Source organism: Cottoperca gobio, chromosome 3 (genome assembly GCF_900634415.1).
Source record: "Cottoperca gobio chromosome 3, fCotGob3.1, whole genome shotgun sequence".
Classification (NCBI taxonomy): domain Eukaryota; kingdom Metazoa; phylum Chordata; class Actinopteri; order Perciformes; family Bovichtidae; genus Cottoperca; species Cottoperca gobio.
Genome location: NC_041357.1, coordinates 8,344,833 through 8,365,394, shown reverse-complemented (window position 1 = coordinate 8,365,394; position 20,562 = coordinate 8,344,833). Strand labels below are relative to the sequence as shown.

The 20,562-nt window shown below is 40.6% G+C and overlaps 1 protein-coding gene across 4 annotated transcripts in view; it reads right to left on the bottom strand.

The window, feature by feature from the left end:
* Window positions 1-1,004: 1,004 nt before the first annotated feature.
* samd4a (sterile alpha motif domain containing 4A) overlaps window positions 1,005-20,562 on the bottom strand; it is a 57,972-nt gene continuing 38,414 nt past the window's right edge. For all 4 annotated transcript variants that reach the window (XM_029428692.1, XM_029428690.1, XM_029428693.1 and 1 more), the window contains 8 exons: window positions 20,129-20,215; window positions 19,086-19,332; window positions 18,914-18,999; window positions 18,260-18,378; window positions 17,576-17,777; window positions 15,216-15,342; window positions 12,330-12,413; window positions 1,005-7,556 (listed from right to left, as the gene is read on the bottom strand). In XM_029428692.1, the coding sequence (XP_029284552.1) occupies window positions 7,528-7,556; window positions 12,330-12,413; window positions 15,216-15,342; window positions 17,576-17,777; window positions 18,260-18,378; window positions 18,914-18,999; window positions 19,086-19,332; window positions 20,129-20,215 (981 nt within the window). In that variant the 3' untranslated portion in view covers window positions 1,005-7,527. The remainder of the gene's footprint in view (window positions 7,557-12,329; window positions 12,414-15,215; window positions 15,343-17,575; window positions 17,778-18,259; window positions 18,379-18,913; window positions 19,000-19,085; window positions 19,333-20,128; window positions 20,216-20,562) is intronic.

The window sequence follows — 20,562 nt, the reverse complement described above, 5'->3', positions numbered from 1 at the left end:
ATTTCGCAATGGCATCTCTCTCCTTCTTTTCTGCTCTGTTGGGGCAGAGAATTGGATGACTTTCTGGGTAACTCCTTGTCTGATTAGGAGTGACGGCATCCATCCTACTTTGGATGGAGCGCATCTCATATCTACTAATATTACATAGTTTATTAGTGTACCTAAACCATGACAACCCGGAGTTGAGACCAGGAGGCAGAGTTGCAATTTTACACTCTTCTCTGTGCTTCCTTCCCGGCAGTCACCCACTCAAATCCCCACAGTGACTGTCTGCCCCACGACCACTGAAATTAATCAAATCAATGTTAAACAGAAGGGGAGTTATAAAAAAAAAACTAATACAAATTAACACCACCGCTGCTAAAGTGCAACTAAGTTGAAACATTTAATGTGGGATCTTAAACATCAGATCTTTGTCATCTAAAGCTGGACTAGTACATATTTTAATATCAGATAAGATTTATTTATTTTGTCTCACTGAAACCTGGCTGAAAAATATGTCAGTCTAAATGAATCCACTCCGCCTCGTCATAATAATACTCACGTTCCTCGAGGCACAGGCCGAGGAGGTGGAGTTGCAGCCATATTCGACTCAAGCTTATTAATCAATCCTAAACTAAACTATAGCTGCCCAAAAGGTTGATCGCGATCGACCGGGTAGTGCGGGTAGGTAACGTCCACCGTTAAAAAAAGAAAGGAAAAAAAGAAATATATATATATATATATTCCCCAAACGGAACCCCGCGCCCTGTGAAATTCAAGTGTTTTGTTTTTTTCTTGCGTTGCGCAGTCACATTCCCTTCCTCTAACCCCCCCCCCCCCCCCCCACACACACACACACACACACACACACACCTGGACATTTTAAAAGTAGCTCACAAGACAAAAAAGTGTGGGCACCCCTGGTGTAGCGCATTCTGAATTTCTATCTGGATTCTCAGAATTGTTATCAAGTTTAGCATGCAGCATTCAGGTACGTCGCCACAAAATTACAGCAAGACACATTGAATAACAGTTGAATGTATTAACACACACACACACACACTCACTGTTACACACTCATTCACACATTTTTTTGTACAGACCAGAATAATTATTCTGAATAACCTCCTATCAGCATTAAGAAGTACCTACAGAGTACAGAAAACAACAGATCGAGTTCACCGCTGCGAGCCTTGTTCACACTGCACACCTCAATTCAGATTCAACTTTGTATTTGAATGTTCACATTTAGCTTTTGAGAGCAGCAATAATCAGACATGAAGCTGCATTAATTACTGACTGCGAAGGTTTAAGGGATGAAAAACATTCAAGTTTATTTTGAAATGGACTTTAAATTAGCTGTGAAGTTGTAAACGTCATGCGATGTGCTGTCGACCATGTGCAGTAAACTGGAGATCATCAATTTAAAGTTAGCTTTCACGTCGATTTACTTGATGGATTTTGATGAGATTTGGGATGATTTTCACTCCCAATTAAGATCCTAAACTCGGGATATCCTCCAATACAGAAGATTGATCGGGACTGTTCTGAGGAACCCGAGAATTTAAAAACAATGTTAAAAGTGGAAACTATGAGTTAGTATTAATGGCATTAACAAAACAGAAAAGAATCGGGCAGTTTGAGTGACACATATTGATAAATAAGGCAACTTTATGCAGAAGGGTTTCCTGCTGAAGGTGGTATCACTGAACTTTAAAACAGTGAATAAAGAACAGTTTCAAATGTCTGGTCGACACCCGACCCACTTTATAATGTCAGTATTGCTGCCATTATCGATCTACTGAGGCACATCGGTTTGAAATGCATTACATTGATCAGGCATAACGTGTGCACTCATCCATGGCTTACATAAATCGAGGACGTAGTTTGTGAATTTTCTTTTCATTTGAATGATAAAATGTGAGGATTTGCTGCTTTTTCTTGTCATTGTTACAAACAGAATATCTTTGGGTTTTGGAGAGTTGGTTAGACAAAAAAAAGCCAATTTAAAGACGTTACCCGACGGTCATTTTCACTGCTTTCTGACCTTTTATAGGATAAATGATTATTCAATTCATCAAGAAAATACTCAGCATATTATTAGTTGCAGCTCCAGTACAAGACAAACAACTTAGTTATCACCGTGAGGATGATGTTGGGGCTGCAGACAAGTTTAAGGAGTCTACTCAAATACAAACAAAATTCATGATCTTAATTTTTTTTGCTTAGTCTTATATAAACATCAAATCTATCAAACGTGGGTGAATTTTTGGACATAGAGATCAGGTCGACGGGTAGTAAAATAAAACATCTATAGCAATATGGACATGTGGATCAGATTTGGGCCTTGGAAAGTTAGGAAAACAGAGTAATTATTGTTTTTTCTACATTGAAAAGGGTGGATCATACAGGAATGGGGGGCGCAATCTGAATTAGGACATTTGTAGCTTCAGTGTGAACGTGACCCGACACAGCTGTTTCATCCTGTAACATTACAGTTTTTAAAGTCTATATAAAAACATTTACATTTGGGGTGAATATCTCAAGTACAAAAAAGGCACTGCCATTTGTTATTCTAAATATGACTTTCCCAGCCTTGTGCATGCAGTTTTAAAATATAAATTACATCTTTTTTTCCTTTAAATTTTCTCCATTTCTTTTTTCTGCAATTTTTTTTCTTTTTTGTGTTTTTTTATTATTAAACATACAATATTCTTTTGTCAAATATATACGTAAGCCTGCAGTCAATACAGGACATCGGCTCTTTGATAAAATAAAACTAAATGAAATAAAAGGAGCACAGTCAAGCGGTAACACTTTGTTACAGAATGGATGCTGCTGAATTTACAAAAAAAAAGTCTTGGCATCCCATAAAATTACTAAACTGCAGAATCTATGACAACAAATAAAAGATACAAAACAGCATATATGTCTTGACTTAAAGTACATTAAATGTTTTTTGGAATATCAAGGCGTTATCTAACTGTTAATACTGCAGTGTGCACAGCGTTAGAAGCACTCCTGGACACCCACAGAGCTGATATGCATTTAGACAAAATAAAAATAAAGCATTTGGTTTGAAGAGATGTGTAATGATCCAGACCTCAGGGCTGTAACCCTCCACTGTCCCGTTACAGGTACGTTCTGTGTTCTCACGGACGTCTCTTTGACCCAGAGATGCTGCAGGAAACTGGAGGCCTGTGGTGTTGTTTTGAACTCTAAATACAAAACATGTAACTTTACCGTTATGTCACATAAACTCAGGTTATAAACGCTGTCAGTCAGACAAAAACTAGTGTTTTTATGAAAAACTTAAATAAGATCTCCTGAACTTTGTATCAACACCTTTATAACTCAGACATGGCAGAGTGATCTGAAAGTAAATAAAAGTACTACGGTTTCAAAAATCCCTTTGATTACATTACTGACTGCAGGTTTGATTATTTTAACAAATGATGCAAAACATGTTTAAAGGACAAGTCTGGTGATCATTCCAACTCTTCTTAATACAAACACCATGAAAAGACCAAAACAAACAGTGAATGTATCTTCTAACAAGTATTGTGTGTGTGTCAAAGCCTGATAAATCTTCTTCCTCTGTGCCATGGAGCTCCATTGTTGTTAAAAACTATTAAAACTCATCAATGAGCATTGCTGCTCTGTTGCATTGTGTGACATGTTCCTTCATTAACATGAACACACACACACTGTAGTTTATTTTGACTCCCACCGTCAAAATGCAGGATACACTGTCCTGCTGCCACAAAAACTCACTAGCGCACCAAATGTGGATTCATCCGCCGCTGAAAATAGTCCCCAAAAAATGCACTTCTTTCTGTTTGATAAAAACTACAGTGCCCAGCTGTTTTCTAAAGTTACTGAGCGGTTTTAAAAATGAAACTATGCACTTTGAAGATCTTGGTGTCGAGTGCCAAAGACAGGGAAGAGAAGTCAGAAAGTAGTGACAGACGGACTAACACACTGTTGAATTTGGTCTTTTCGTGGGATTTGTTGTCAATAAGACAAATATAGATTAATACCAACCATGTCCTTTAAAGTAACATACATTGAAACCTACAGTTTTCATCTCTCCCACTCCATACAGTTAGGTGGTAACACGCCCACAGCACCAAGTTCAGACTCCAGATCAGAATGAGCCAGTCTACTTCCTGGCCTGCCAAAGACTACAACAACACACTGCTGTTTTTTTTGCTGACAGCTCGTCTGACGTGAATTTTGTAACCGAACATGCATCGATGTATCTGTGACGGACCGGCAGCTGCTCTCGGTTGTGCTCAGACAGCGAAGCTTCACATGAAAACAATCTCAACATGACACTGATAGATACAAACAAGATTATAGTTCAACAACAGCAACAACAAATAATTGAAGAAAATAGTCAAAGTCAACAATAACTATGTTAATATTTGAGATGTACGTATGGTCACCAGCCATAACATGTTAATACATATGGTACTTTAAATAATAATACACCTAAATGAGTAAAAGTATCACCTCTGCAAAAATTATGAAAAAAAGAATAAATAATTGCATCTACTTTAAGTACTGATTCATATGGCAGTGACACTGAAAGTCTACGATGAGACACAATGACGCTTCTCAGTGAGGAGCCTCAGAAAAATAAAAAGGTGTAACATCAGTTCATGTCACATTCATTTTTGGTGGAATCTTCATCTTCGCTCACAAACGACGTCGATTGGCTCTTACAGACTCAAAGTATGAGAGCAGAAAACACACAACGATTGCGACACTGAGGCAAAAAATTTGAAGTGTGCTGTGTTGTCACGAACACACAAACACTATTTTTGTGCTGTGTGAGCACTGATCCAGACGGCTGTTTCAAGCCACCATCACCGGATCTGAAGCCGCATTGAACCAATCAAGGCGGCAGTTTGGGCTCCAGACGTCACAATGAGGCACCATCACAGATTTTCTGCATGTTTTAGCTCTTTACCAAGTCCCACACTGAATTGATTTATTTATAAAAGCGTACTGTAAGGTTTTAGTTTCCTATATTGTTTCTCCAAACTTGTAGGTAGCCAGTAGTTTATATTATTTTTCGAAACTGCTTGCCTAGAGTCGAAGCCTACATGAGAAGTTGCCTGTTTTTATTTTTGTCCACATTTTTGTTATTAACTTTCTCAGGTAAGTGTAAAAACTTCAATTTAATACCATAATAAAAATGAATTGAAAGCTGCGTTTGTGTCTGTGAACCTGGAAGGTTGGAAAAACATAAAAAGATAAAACGAGAATTACAATAGTTATGTAATATGCATTAAAATAGTACTAAATGAGCCAAAACATGCACAAACACTGGTGGGGTCCTTTAAATTGTGCGTGACATGAAAAAGTATATTCATCTCCAACATCCACCGTCAGACAAACAGAAATCAAGACGTCAGACGCTCTTTCCTCTCTGCTTTCCTTCCACCTGAGGTGGTTCTACTGCTCGACTTTTGTCCTTTCACTGACACTGAAGCTCTGAAGTCGAGCGTCAATCTCGTCTCCTCATTCTGCTCCATTTGATCCGACTCCAAAAGACAAAACTGTTGCTTGAGCCTTGAACGTTTGGATTTTAGTGTATCACATTATCATATCAAGTGCAGGATACAAAGGAAGTACTATAGAATAGAACAAACTAAAAAAGGAAACTAAACAATAATAATCAATAATCCTTGATGATGGCCGTTCAGGGGTCAGGACTCTCGGCGCACATGCTCGGTTGAAAGCGGCACAGAGGAGAGTTTTCTAACCAGCTTATTTCAATATAAACCTGTTCTTATAAAGTCTGTATTTCAGACACAATAAACTGAGGATAGATATTAAGACACAAAATAGCCATTATTCAGAATTAAAAAAAAGAGAAAGAAAATAAATTCCATAAAAGGCCTGTAATGACAGAGCAGACAGAAGACCATGTTACACAGATTATTCTTACAGCACTGATATCTCCCCAAATAATGCTCATAAATGTTTTATCAATGATCTGCCAGCATGTCCATGGACTTCAGCATCTGCCCTGCCGTGACTGTGTTTGGCCAGCAGGTGGAGGTAAGCGCTAATGAGACAATCTCTGGGAAAACTACCCTTCATGGATCTACAAGAGTGTGATTTCTCGAATGTTGTCTGAGTGGAAACCAAATAGACCTCCTGTTTTTTTTTCTTTTTTCTGCCAACTTCTCCAAAAATGTTCCTTTCCTCCAAGAAAAATAGTTAGTTGTAACATGCAGCTTAAGCATATCACCCTGCTTTAAAAAACAAACTAAACCCAGTATCTGAACATGCAGACGAATCCCACTGATATTAATCTCCCATTTCCGTGTATAAAAACCCATACATTTTCAATGTATCGTGCCTACAAAGGCTCTGAATTCAAAAGAGTTCATACAGTACATGCTGTGGATAAACAATATGTAACTGACCGGTGCCAAACTCACTTCCTCCTACACTCACTCACTCACATGAACAGACATGACGTCATCTTCCTCTGTCAACTTCAGCCCATCAAAGGTCCTGCCTCTGGTGTCTTTCTCCTTTAAACATCCGCTTCCCTTTCCAGTATCACCTCAGCTTGACTCTTTCATCTACTACTTTCTGTGTCCTTCTTGTTCCTCTTCACACATCTGCTCTCTCTCCTTCCCTCTGTCCTTCTCTCTCTTGGTAAATGTTCAAGCCAACACGTCTTTGCTGTTGGCTGCTAAAATAAAGAATAAGCACGTTGGTTGTAAACTAGCGTGATGGCTACTTGTGGGACGTAAAGCTGGTAGACAGCCAAGGCTTTACAGAATATTTAACGATTCATACCTGAAATTCATACATGTTTCTGTACCCTTTGAAAGTAGCATCATTATGTAAACAATAAATACATACAATACAAATAAAAGATTTTTTTTGTTTTTGCCACCCAATACTGAGCATGAGGACTTTCCCAGCTCTACATGCCTCCTCTCTGGACGCTCAGTCCTCACTGAAAACAGTCAAAGAAATCCCAAACTTCCTTCTAGCTCTGCTCGTCTCGTTTTGTTTTTGGGTCTGAGGTACTGTTATGGATTTGAAGAATGCCACAAGCTGTGGTCAATGTGCAGGGGGTCAGAGGGAGTACGGAAAGGGAAAGGGCCTCAGTCTCACTGGGCCCTGATCCACAGGCCAGCGCCTCCCTTCTGCTGGACTGCAGTACGGCCTCTGGCCTCCCCGAGGGGGGAGGGGCACTGTTCGCACACTGTCCAGGCCGTGTTCAATGCTTTTTCTCTTTTTCCTCACCCAGATGCAGCTGACTGTGAGCATGCTGGCGGAGCAGGAAGTGTGTTTTTTTCCGACCCGATGGACGGTGCCAATGTGATAGCTTGTGTTAGCCGTTCAATGATCGGCTCTCTTGTGTTTCTTGGATCCCTCCCGATCCTTTGGTTGAGCTCTACCATTGGCTACAGGGAGAGGGGACAGGAGGGCTGGTGACCTCGAGGTGACTTATCGTGAGAGAGCCCCGTGAACCTGCGCCGTCCTACTGCTCTCACTCAGGTCTTCGTTTCATATTGTTGATGTGCGGTCAGCCCCGTCTGAAGAGGAACGGCAGAGAGAAGAAAAGGCGTTAGAGTTAAACTTCATCAGCACCCTCAGATAGGCTCAGTGTTATCACAGTGAGGATGTAGATTTAAGGGTCCTTATGAAAACAGAACTGTACCAGTCAATGGTAAGAAGGCAAAAATGTGTCCTCAAATTTGCTATGAAAGGTTTAAGAAAAATGGAAGAAACTCATTTCTACCACAGTTTGCATATAATTGAATTCTAACACATATAAAATGTATTTCTCCTGTCGACTATACTTCACGGTGCTGCTCGTCTTGTTCCTGGCTTTCTTCATGACTCAATATTGTTCCTGACCACTTTTGTTAATGTCCTGGGACTATAGATTATTTATTATATGCACTATATGAATAAAACTTCATCTGATTTGAAGAGCAGTAGTGATCAAGTGTTTGTAAAGAAGGCCTAAAGCATTTCTTGACTTGGTGAACAGTGAGGGGCCAGAGCCCACACTGTCATGGTGGGAGAACAACACATCTGTAAAAATACTGATAGAGCCTTTCAGAGGAAAACAACAGTCTGACAGCTGTTGCCTCTGGTGTGGCTGAAGAGGAAAATGTTATCAAGCTACGCACTGGGGGAATTTTATTCCATCATGATAGTGAAAGGGCAGGTTAATGTCACTGCAAGCTCTTGTTGAATAGCGCGGCAAAGAATACAGAATCTACTGCATAAAAAATGTTAACACCCTTTTCCTTGTACCCATGAAACATTGTGTTTTGGTTCAACTCCTGTAGCTGGTCTGGATTTAGCTACTAAGTTATGTTTTGTGAAGCTCACCACAGCTGGCTGGGTGTTTGGGTGTGAGAGACGAGAAAAAGGCGAAACTCTGATTAAAAAGGAGTTTTTCTTCAGTTTAACGCACTCTTTCGTTCTGCTCTCCACCAAACACACAACCTACTCCAACACACACAAACACACAAAGCAGCACTTGTCCACCGTTCTGCGCCGATCACTGAGGCCCACTGTCTCCATCTCAGTCGAGTTTTGAGATGGGGGGGGTTGGCAGTGACTTTAACCTGACTGAAATTCACTGTATGTGAATATTCTGCACAAGCCAGGTCACACACTGAATGACTCGACTCAGGCCATGTCCACTACATTATCATTTTGATAGAATTAAAAGTGCTTTTTATGTTTTAGGTCATTTTCATAAGTTTGCCATCCATACCAAATGCTAAAACGGAAAAATGGTTGTATTTACTCTCTGGTATTATAACTGAGAAAGAGATCAAATAAAACCATCAGATGTCTGACATCAACAAGTGTAAATAATTTCCCAAAAGCTAGACCACACTAAATGTGAGATCAGCATTTTAAAATTCAAATAGTTTTCAAAAGTGCAGTTTTTTGTGATTATATTTGCAAGTGAGAGATAGTGGCATAAAACAGACTGTATAGAGTATGGACGCAGTCTCTGTGACGTCACCCATAGGTTTTTGAAGAGCCGCTCCAGACGTTGCCATCTTCGCAGTGACAATACTGCCTAACTCCCAGCTAATCCAAAAATGGGCAGAGAGGTCAGTGGAGCTGAGGCGGGCCCGGGGGACGCAGCAGAGCAGAAAGCTAGTGGCTAGTGACCGGTGGTGGCACCCACCTGTCACTCAAAACGGCCACGCCCTTAATAATGTTCTGGGATGTATTTTAACATGGGAATCTATGGGAATTGACTCACTTTTGGAGCCAGGCACTTCTGCATTGGCTTCTTTTTTTAGCCCTGGAGGTTGCCGCTTAGCTACAACCAGCTGTTGTCCTCTGGCTCTTCACATTGTATTTCATTATTGAGCTGAACTCACCTTGCTGTAAGATTTCAAACTTATCGACTTTTGGACATGCTTGGCCACACTGGACCAACAAGTATAACACATCTTAAAAACCTTTAGGCTTCAACTAGTGTGGAGTTATTGATGGGCAAAACATTTGTAGAGTTTAAATTGTTCACAAAACAGGAGAACTGACTGAGTGTTAGAATGGGCAGTCAGCCTGAAAGATCAGTGTTATGATCAACTAACGTAACATATGTAACACATGACTCACTAACTGACTGACTGAAATTACTTTGTTTGTTTTTGGCTTTAAACGTTACACAAAGGTTCTGGACGAGTCAGATCCAAATACTGGCCTTAACAGAAGCTTTTATGACCAAAGCTAAAGAAATGGAAGAAAGAGCATAAGTGTCTTGCTTACATGTTTATGTTCGGGTATGTCAACATTATACACAGATAAGCCTGTAAGACCAGAGTATGCAAGCTTGGTTATTTAAAAAAAAAAACACAACACAATACTGTGGCATATAAACACTACAAGTTTCTGGTGGCTGTCTGCTACCTGTGCAGTACTGTCTGGACAACAATATAACTGTGGCGCCTTGAGGACAAGCTCAGGGTGCTAAAAGATTTATTTAAACCCCCAATGAAAATCAAGTTTTTAACCATGTTAACATGTCCATGTGGTGTTTTTTTATATGCTGTACGACATATTATGATCAAAATAAGCAGTAAGCCAATTATTTCACATATGTCACATGTTTTACATCAAGCTAGATCAGTGGTTCTCAATCTTTTTTGGGCCAGCGCCCCCCTATCCATTATCCAGGTCCCTTACCGCCCCCATCAAATAAAATGTAGGCTTCCCATTTGTCTCCCCTGAATTCTAATGTTGATTATTATGCTGTTTATTTTATTCTAATTATTATTCTTAGTATTTATAATTTATTTTACATATTGATAATATTAATTTAGTATTTCAATTCTTATAATATCTTTCTTATTATTAGGCGGCTATATTATGTTATTATAAAAACTCAAATTCTCTGAGATTGAAGTTACATAATAAAATTTCAAAATAATAATAAATATTATATTATTAAAGTTGTTTTTACCTTCAATTGCCCTGATACACCATGTACCCAGGGAGCAAACACAGACATTTTATTAAGGAGTGTTAAACAAATGCAACGGTAAGAAGATTCAAACTTTAATCTGTGCCATAGACTGCAGCCAATCAGAGACCGGTCAGACATTCAAACTGTAACCGGTGTTAAACACAGCAGCCTCAGAAATGTGAAACAATTTGCACTCGTTAAGTGATCCAACAATAAACGAGCATAAAGCAACAAGTCTGATATATTTATTATATATTATATATATTTATATTATATTTAATATAAATATATAGCGCCAAATGTGCTCTTTTATTAAATAAACCAAACGCTTATGTTATTTATCTAATTTATGTGCACGTTTCCGTGTTTACGGCGTTGCTTTGCACATTGACATTCTCTCTGCTTCGCAAACAAACGAGAAAGAAAAGGAGAGGAGAGAACTACAAAGTGCAAAAAAGTCAAAAATCCAACACATTAATTATAAATGGAGCGACGTTGACCCCAACGTTCAGAAAATATCCGCGTTTTTTAAACACACAGCCTGAATTAGCAGCAGCTGGTGTTAGCTCTGCTGATGTTAGCCCTGCTGGTGTTAGCTCTGCTGATGTTAGCTCTGCTGGTGTTAGCTCTGCTGATGTTAGCTCTGATGATGTTAGCTCTGCTGGTGTTAGCTCTGCTGGTGTTAGCTCTGCTGGTGTTAGCTCTGCTGGTGTTAGCTCTGCTACTACGAGCAGCCAGAGTGCAGCTCGTCTGCTGCTGGTCCAAGTCCCGACCAGAGTGTTAACATTAATTCAGATTAGTTTTATTCATGGTGTATCTTTGGAATAACATTAATGCTTTCGAGCAGTGGTGGCTGAGGGGGACGGCGCTTGTTTTTGTTTTTCAAGCAGCACTTTATCGCTCAGCAAAATAAAAATAAAAGTCTAAAAACACACAATGTTAACTTTATTGAAACACACTCAACTCGTCCTTTCAGCTCGTGCAGTTTGGCATGTTTCGTGCTGTAATGCAGCTCGAGAGCCTTTCTCATGACCGCAAGCACGTCCACACAACACTGGCCTTTTACTTCCACAAAGAAATAATCGTTTGTCCATTTCTCCTGGAACATTCTACATCAACCTTTCTCTTTGTTACACTCGCAATGCTGCGTTCGCTGTTGTCAATGACCGTCTCGTTTAATATTGCAGTTTTTGACATGATGTGACCACGTGATGACATGTTCCGCTCGTGTTGTGTTCAAGGACCCTGACCGTGCGTGGCCAGGTAAAACGGTCAGTCGCCGGTTATATTCTATATCTGACTAGATTTGGATTAATTTTTTTGGAGTACATTTTTTGCGTGTGTTTATGAATTACCTCGCGGGCCGTACACACAAACGCCCCCCAAAGACACGTGAACGCTTCCAGCGCCCCCCGACGTCCTCTGAACGCCCCCGTTGAGAACCCCTGAGCTAGGTGGAAGAAAAAAATCCCTATAGTAGTTTGGAAGTGTGTTTATCCTTCTTGTCTGGTTAAATTAATTTCTCAAATCAAACTGTGCCACTGCAGCCAGGAACCAAAGTGGATTCATTCTCAACAGCTGAGATAATCCAGTTGGTACAGAAAGGACAGACCGTGCACTCTGCAGTGGACATCACTGCCAGACAGTCACCAGACACCTGGACGATATGATAATCATGTACAGAGGGATGTGAAGAACGACAATACTCTGTGATCCACTTAAACATCACAGTGTTCATGTAATGTAAAAGACAGACTGACAGGAGGGAAGCCTTACGTGTTCTCAACCACTTTAATCTCTGGAACAACTGTATTTTATGTATTAGGGTTTAATAATTAGGATCAAATAAAAACTGTGTTACCTCCCAAGGCGTGCTCTGTCATACTCAGACACAGAGACTCAAGGCGATTGTTGATGTCTGGCTCTGTCACCGGTAGTTGAAGATCTGTACAGTAACAAACACAAATATGAAGCAACATCAGTATTAATAATTAAATGATATTCATATTAAACAGATGATGTGAACAAAATGTCCTGATTATGATGGCCACTGAACCTGTTTCAGCAGGTGAAGGAAATTTGATTTAATCAAATGATTCATTATTTTCTACAGTCCATCCTCTCCACAGCAGAATTGATGTTATCAGTGTTCACTAGTTTCTCATGTGTTGAAAAGCTGCAAAAAATTAGTTTAATGACTTTACACACTCTTAATCCAGGGCCTCTGATCATAATCTAACTGAATAATAATAATGCTTAACCTCCCCCCGGCACCAGGCAACGAGTTGGCAAACAACAAAAGAAATGAATTCAGATCAGTCCACTGGGACAATGTCGTCCACTCATCCAGAGTGCAGCCTCAATAATCAGATTATACCACACTGTTAACTCCCGCACTGAGACTCATGATACATCAAAACAATGACTGCAGGGGCATGGCGTCTTCTGTCACTTTCTCTGTGTGTGTAGCGGTCGAGACAGGATTGGGTACAACATTTACATATTCAAAATAACGTAATGGGATTGAGGTTCTTTGCTGCATGGTAATATATAATATCATTTTAATTAGTGAAAAGGAGTAATACAATTGCCGTTTTGTTTCGGACTACGGAGCGTCCATTTGTCGTTGGTGTCAACCTGATTGGTTGATGCCTTTATTTGTGGTGCCAAAGCTAAAAAAAACCAACAATAATGTATAATGTGTAGCGGCACTGCTTAACACTGTAGGGAAATTACTTTTATGTAATGTCAAGCAAAGCCTACTTTGCCAAAGAGGATGCATATAGAAGTACACGTATGAAATTGGTTAGAGCAAAAAGGATTAGTTGATTAATTGATGATTTGACGGAAAATGTATTGGCCACTATTTTAATAACCGATTAATCATTTCAGTCATTTTTCAAACATTTACAGATAACAAATTCTCACATGAGAATACCTTTTAGTTTTTAACTGATGTTTAGACAAAAACAAGCAGTTTCAAGATGCCAGCTTGCGCATTAACATTTCATAGACCAAACAATTCATTGGGAAATAAAAATGGCAGATTAATCAATACTGAAAATATTCCTTCACCTCCGAGTGTCCAACTAGTAACATTATTAAAATTAAAATAAAGTCAAAATATTTAAATATTATTCATGGTTGCTCATCGCATAAATCACACTTTACACATGGCTTAAAGCCTCCACTTTTTAATTTATTTTTACTCTCAGGTGCTAGTTGCTGTCGGCTGTCTTGGCCTCAACTGTGAGCAGGGTGGAGAACTGTTTTGTTGAGGGTTGGGTTGAAGTTGGAGGGGGCAGTATGTGTGTGTTGGGGGGGTTGAATTTGGGCCACAGTACAGCCTAGCAACCCTTCCAGCCATTTATTCCTTAGCCGAGTCTTCAACACACGCCGAGCAGTGAAAATCTCTTGTGGCCAGAGAGAAAAGCTGAGTTAGGCCCAGTAGTCCACACTGGACTATTTATAGGCTCCAAATCCCTCCAACACCCCTCCACCCCCAATACACAGACTTACAGCAACACAAACCAAAATATATTACACACACACACACACACACACACTTCTTCATCCCCTCATTTTATCTGTTGTGTCTCACTTAATAAGTCTCTTTATCCATCTGTTGGCAGAGAGAAAGACAGATCGCACATATATGCACAGAGTCAGGAGGGTGGGAGGTGAGGGGGGGTCTAGCCTTTCAAATCACTAACTCTGGCCGAGACCCAGCTGTAGCCACCCTTGAGGGTGACTGCTATGAGTGCATGACTCTGCAGAGTTGTCAAAGGAGAAGAGATGGGAGAGAAAGAGGGAGGGGAAGTTAAGAAAGAGAGTGACTCAGGGAGAGAAAGAAAAGGGAAGGAAAGTGGGCCAGGGAGCCATGTCCTCGCTACACAAAGAGCCGCATTGTGAGACTCCTCTGACTCTTTCCTCCCATCCTGCCTCTATCTCTTCCTCTCTCACATACAGTCTCCTCTCTCCCTCTAACTTCCCTCTTCCCTCCTGCTTTTTTAAAATATGTTTTTCCTCTTCATTCTAAAAAGAGAACATTTCTGGTGTATGTGTATGTGTGTGACAAGAGATGAGGAAATCCCAGCTTGTCCTATTACAGTCCATTGTTCCTGTGGGACAAAGTCCAGTCAGCAGAGGCTACTACAGGTCACTCCGACTGGCGCCGATGGTTACCATGACCCAAGCCTGTGTGGACACTGCGAGTGGGGGGCTTTCAGGGTGAGACCATACTGGGTGGGGTTTCAGGAGTGACGACACGGCAGCTCAAATTAGAATGAATCTTTCACAATTATCTTTTTTTACATTTTCAGACGACGTGGAAAAGCCATTGTGAGCTATTTTGTTGAGTTGTCTATGAGCTCTGAGTTAATTAAAGTTCCTTCTGGTAAGCAGTTATGTCGTGTCTCTGGCTTTTATTGTGACAGGCCAGAACGGAAGATGTGAGGCTGTAATGCACTTCTGCTGCCATTGATAATGTGGGAGCAATAAAGAGTTTGAGCGATTTGAGAACTAACTGCCGATGAGAAAAAGGAGGAACAAAATGTAGTCAAAACGTCATCAGCTTTGAAGTTTTCCTGTTCTCGGGGTAGCATCAAGACTCATTGGTGTTTACACAACAAATGATATGTAGTCAAATGTATCCCAGACCACCACAGCAAGTGGTTTTACCGGATCTTAGTGGTCGTGAAAACTGAAAACGATAAATAATATTAAAAAATGTTCCTTTGTTTCTTACCGGATTGTTGGAACATGACCATAGTTTGTGGTGTGGTGTGAACCGGCAGGGAGCGGGTCCTCTGCACGGAGCTGTGGGTCCGGCTGGGCATACTGTTGCTTCCTCCAGGGTTGGCAAACCAGAGACCCTGAGGAGAATATTTTAACAACAACATTAAATGAACTTCTTGTACATGCGAACACCTCTGTATGACTAGTGTCATAGTTGAACACTTATGATCTAATGCTTCTGCTCTCAAAATGCAAATTTAACATAGAAATTGTGCTTAGATAACGCATGTCAGGATACATATTATCAGGTTATCTGAAGTTGTCACTAAATTATATTATTTTGAATTTAAAACATGTACTTTTCAAACCTTTTTTTTCTCAAACAAAAGTTTTGTCTGAATCCAAGACCAACTTTGTTTTTGAAAATATAAATCATCTATAAAATATTTACTAGATCAAGCAAAAATTAAATGCAATATTTGTCTGGGCAGCATAGTGTATGTTGAATGTTCCTTGTGAGTTAAGAAAGTTAAAACACAATAAAGTAATAAGCCGCATTTAGACTTTATCTATTGTCAAACTTTTTATTTATTTATTGGAAACTAACACTTGTCCACCAGGATGCCCTAACTTCAGACTTTTTAATGATCTGTGATACCCTGGTTAATTGAATACTGACATTTAAAAAGGCAATATAATAATTTCATATGAGGAGGATGTTTGGATTCCCTACATCACTGATTTCACACATTGCTGAATCTTTCACTGATCAAACAGGTTTATGAGATATGCAAGATTAACAGAAGTCTGGTGAGATGAAGGCCACAGCTTCTTTAACATTTTCACCCCCACACTCCTGTCTGGATGTCTGGCCCACACCTAATGACAGTCTCAGATGCTCACCACATGAATTCCTCATTGTAACCTGCCTATTATACCCCAAACACCACTACCACATGCCCCTCCCCTCAAGTCTCTCTCTCTTACCCCCCCCCTCGCGGCCCTGCTGTGCCACGGGCCAGGGAAAAACAGGAAATTCCTGTGCACTGTTCTCACCGCCTCTGACTAACACACTCTCTCTCTCATTGCTCCTCCTCCAACACCACAGCTACCCCTCCCAAACTATGACTCATATATTTCCCTCCCACTATTTTTCTCTCTCTCTCTCTCTCTCTCTCTCTCTCTCTCTCTCTCTCTCTCTCTCTCTCTCTCTCTCTCTCTCTCTCTCTCTCTCTCTCTCTCTCTCTCTCTCTCTCTCTCTCTCTCTCTCTACACATCCATACTACACTCCCACACAAGAAGGTCTAGCGTGAGGAGGAGGAACTGAGGTATTTCCTCCCATTGTACGGGATGAGAGAGCGAGGAGGAGAGAGGTTCCCAATGAACTGGGTCAACCCAGAATAAAGTGTGCCAGGATGGGCCTGAAACGGCTCCACAGCTCCTCCTGTTTCAGTGTTCGGCACTGACGCAGGGCCTCTGGTATGTGGGGTGACCTGACTACGAGTTCCATCCACCTCACTTCATTCGCCAAACACCACGGCTGCTCCTCTTCCTCACCCCTCATTTTTTCATCTTGGAATAAAAAGTCTATTTCAGGCAGAATATGTGCTGAAGAAGGAATTTTGCTGCCCAGGTTATTGTAAACATACTGGAATGTATTATTACACATTTCAAAATGTTCCTCTGCGCAGTCCATTCAGCATTCACTACATACACACGTGACAATACCATTAGTTTAGCGAAGGCTTTCTATGCAAGAATTTTTTTAAATTAAACCCAATGATCTAAACTACCCACCCTCATCTAATCACCTGAATTGATGCTGGAATAAGTAATGACACACACAATAAACAAATCTATTCAGCATGTAAACCATTTCTGTGTGGAAGTGAACCAAACCATACATTTTTAAACAGTTTCGCCTGAAACAATTAATCGTTTATTTGTTTAAAAACAAATGCAAAACATTTTCTGGTTGCAAGATTTCTGTTTTTTCTTTGGACCGTTAGCCTGACAGAAAAAACAATTTGAAAAAGTCACCTAAAGCTCTGGGAAATAGTGATGGGCAGTTTATTTTTTAATAATAATGTAATCTACAGATACAATCGATGATGAAAATTATCATTTGTTGTAGCCCTAAAACATTTACAGAAAGAAACGCCATGCCATATGCTAGTATAACAATAATGACTTGACTCTTACCATTTTAGCGTCACAAATACTAAAATATGTATAGTAAAGATATACTAATAAATAGTAACACTCGCTAGGAATAATGAGGAAACTTTGGCGGGCAACCCTGCTAGTTTAACTCTCTAATTGGATCTCTGTTGCTTTCTAATACCAGTACTCCCTGCTGGATTCACTCACCTGTCTTCCCTGCTTGGGACCAGTGGGTGTGCTGCTGGAGCTGCGAGGTGTGGGTCCCAGCAGCCCCCCGCTGCCCAGCAGGCCCAGCCTGGCACCAGGCAAACTCCTGGAGGGCATCTGGAACTGGCGAAGGCTCCTCCTGGCCGACACGCTGCCCCCAACACAGCCAGCGGTGGGGAGAGAGTTCGACTGGCCAAAACGGCTGCAGCAGGAAAAAAAAGAAATACAAGTAAGCACCGGTTGAGTTCCTGATCATAGGAGCATGTGTAAACAAAGGAGAAGTTATGCATTTACTAAGGTTCACAAATAATGAGCTAAACAGTCAGACCAAAAGGATCAGGATAAGTTAAGTAGATACTCTAATCTGAATGTAGTAATAGTAATAGTAATAGTAATAATTTAATAAATCCTTCTCTAACTCACTTATCTTGTTAGTCTACATTTATGCTTTTTTTCTATACAAGTCAACAAAGGAAATAAAACGATGAATCAGTGAACTTCATGAAAAGTGTTTGTCATACTTACTACATTTAGCACTAGCATTAATGTTTTGTTTCTAGGTGTATGTAAACCTGGATTTTTCGGACTGTTTTATAAAAGTTAAAGTGACTTTCGATTTAAAGTGTTTTCATCAGAGCCAGTAAAACCTAGAAAATTAAAGCTACTGTATGTCTGTGTGTTTACCTCCTCTGCGGTCGGTACCCTGCTATGTCGAGGAGGGTTTTCCTTGGAATGGACCGGAAGAGCCTCTGGACCTGTTGTTTCCATGACAACAGCCTCTTTTTCTGCGTCTCAGTGAAGGACTGACAGGGAGGGGGAGGGGAGGGGAGAACAGGGAGTACGATTCAGGATTTAAATGAGGCATGACTAGTGAAGAGCATGGCTGAGGATTTTCAGGTACATTGTGTTGCAACAAATGATCCAAAACTCTCCTTCACATAAGAGTAGATCTAAAGCATAATAATGCAAAATGCACATGTATATTATAACATAATGAAACCGATAATTAACTCAAACTTAAATTATTAAATTGATGAATTCTCTCAACTTAACAATTTTGTAAAATTTTCTGCGGGGGCCTAAACTGTTAATAATTAGACTAAGATTGTATTTGTATACAGTTAACAGGGAATCAGTTCTGTATGCATGTACATAGTAAAAGTAGTAAGGGTAGACCTATTATGTGTTCATTAAATATTATGTTCTGATAATAAATCTCAGATGCATTAACGATAACCATCAGTTAAAAATAATGATGAAATCAGACGTCAATGTGTGGGACATTATAAATAATTCACTGAATCCTGTATTTATTATGTGCCGTTTCTTTCTAGGTACCTCATGTATAAGGCACTTGTCGATGAGTTGTAGGTAGGAGCTGATGTTGTCCTCGTCTGACCTCGACACCAGTAGCTGGGTACAAACTGAGGAGGATGGACATTGAAATGAAACAAAATCTCTCTCATTCAATGAAAGCAATCTCAACTGAGTGCTGGTACATGCAGCTCACCTTTGCCCATGACACGAGTGAACTGACCAGGTAGATCCCCCTCGGCGATGATGGTTGCACCCGACTCAGCCTCCCCTCCGCCAACCCCCGTCAGGTGGGAGCCAGGTGCTGCGCTCTTGCCCTCAGGGCTCAGCAGGGAGCGCTGCAAGGAGGCCTCCTCGCCACCAATGAAAGCCTTGATAGGCGTCATGATCATCTGGTGGAGCTCCTGCAGCGGGGAGCGCAGATTACTGCCCTCCAACACATCCTAGTGGCGGCAAATGATAAGACAGAGGAAGAGGGAGGGAAGGCATGGAGAGTTATGGAGGAGCAGATCAGAAAAACCGTATTACACAAAAATGTAACACAATCATACAAGACTAATCCGTTACTTTTGACCAACATGTTGAATATTAACAGACTAACAGAGAGGGATCCCTTACCACACTACCATGTGATAGAGCAGAGAATAAAGTAATACCAAAAATAAATACATGCGGTTTTCCTTTGCTACTTGTGTCCACGTGCATCATATATGCCTCCCTCCCAGCCTTCACGCAGCAGCACTCTACATGAGTCTGTGTAAACCCAAAATACCAAGCAACAGGTGTCTAGTTTCCCTAGCCCTACCAATGCAGCGGTAACACATTTTAAATGAAGCGTTGGTGAAAAGGTTAAGCCTGAATTTAGCTGGCCCAAGAAGTCCCTCCTGTGATGTGCCCTTGAGCTCCATTGTCTTGCTTTGAAAGCTGAATGGAGGGCTGAGGGGTGGGGGAGGCGGATGGGTTTAAATTCGGAGCCCAAAACTCTCCTTCCTGGATTAGGTGTTCCCTTAGCTGCTATCTCAGATACATAACACCGACTCAGAACGGCCACCCTTCTGACTCTGGCTCACAAACCCACAGGAAAAGAGAGGTGGTGTCCACTAAGGTTGTAAGATCAATCACAAATAAAAAAAATTCAACAGGACTCCCAAATTCAAGTAATTTCAGGTCGGACCAGAATCTTTCTGAGATCTTATTGAAGAGGAGAAGAAGAAGAGCATGTGGTGTTCAGTCACTGACCTTTTCCAAGCTGCGAAGTAGGTTCTGCCTGTCTTTGAGCTTCAGAATGCTGATAACGATCTTGTGTCTTGCTCCTTTAGTGACCTTCTGTTGGAAGAAATAGTTTTGTGTCAAACATCTCTTTGCTCATTATCAAAATACTGATCTAAAAGACAAGACAGCTTTTCTGTGAGATAAAGAGATGGGAACTGTGCAAACACAGGGTGTGAAGGTTCTTTGAACATTGCCCGCTAGTTATCTTTCAACAACAGGGAGGAAAATGTAACAGCAGGAGACACAGCCAGTGAAGGTTTGAGAGAAATAACTAATCTGCTCATCTTTGGTTGAGGGGGCAGAAATGGCGATCACTGATTCCTCACATGTCCCATGAAGAACTGATTAAGTCAATAGCAGTATATTGAATCTATTGTTCGTTACATTATGTTAGGATCAGA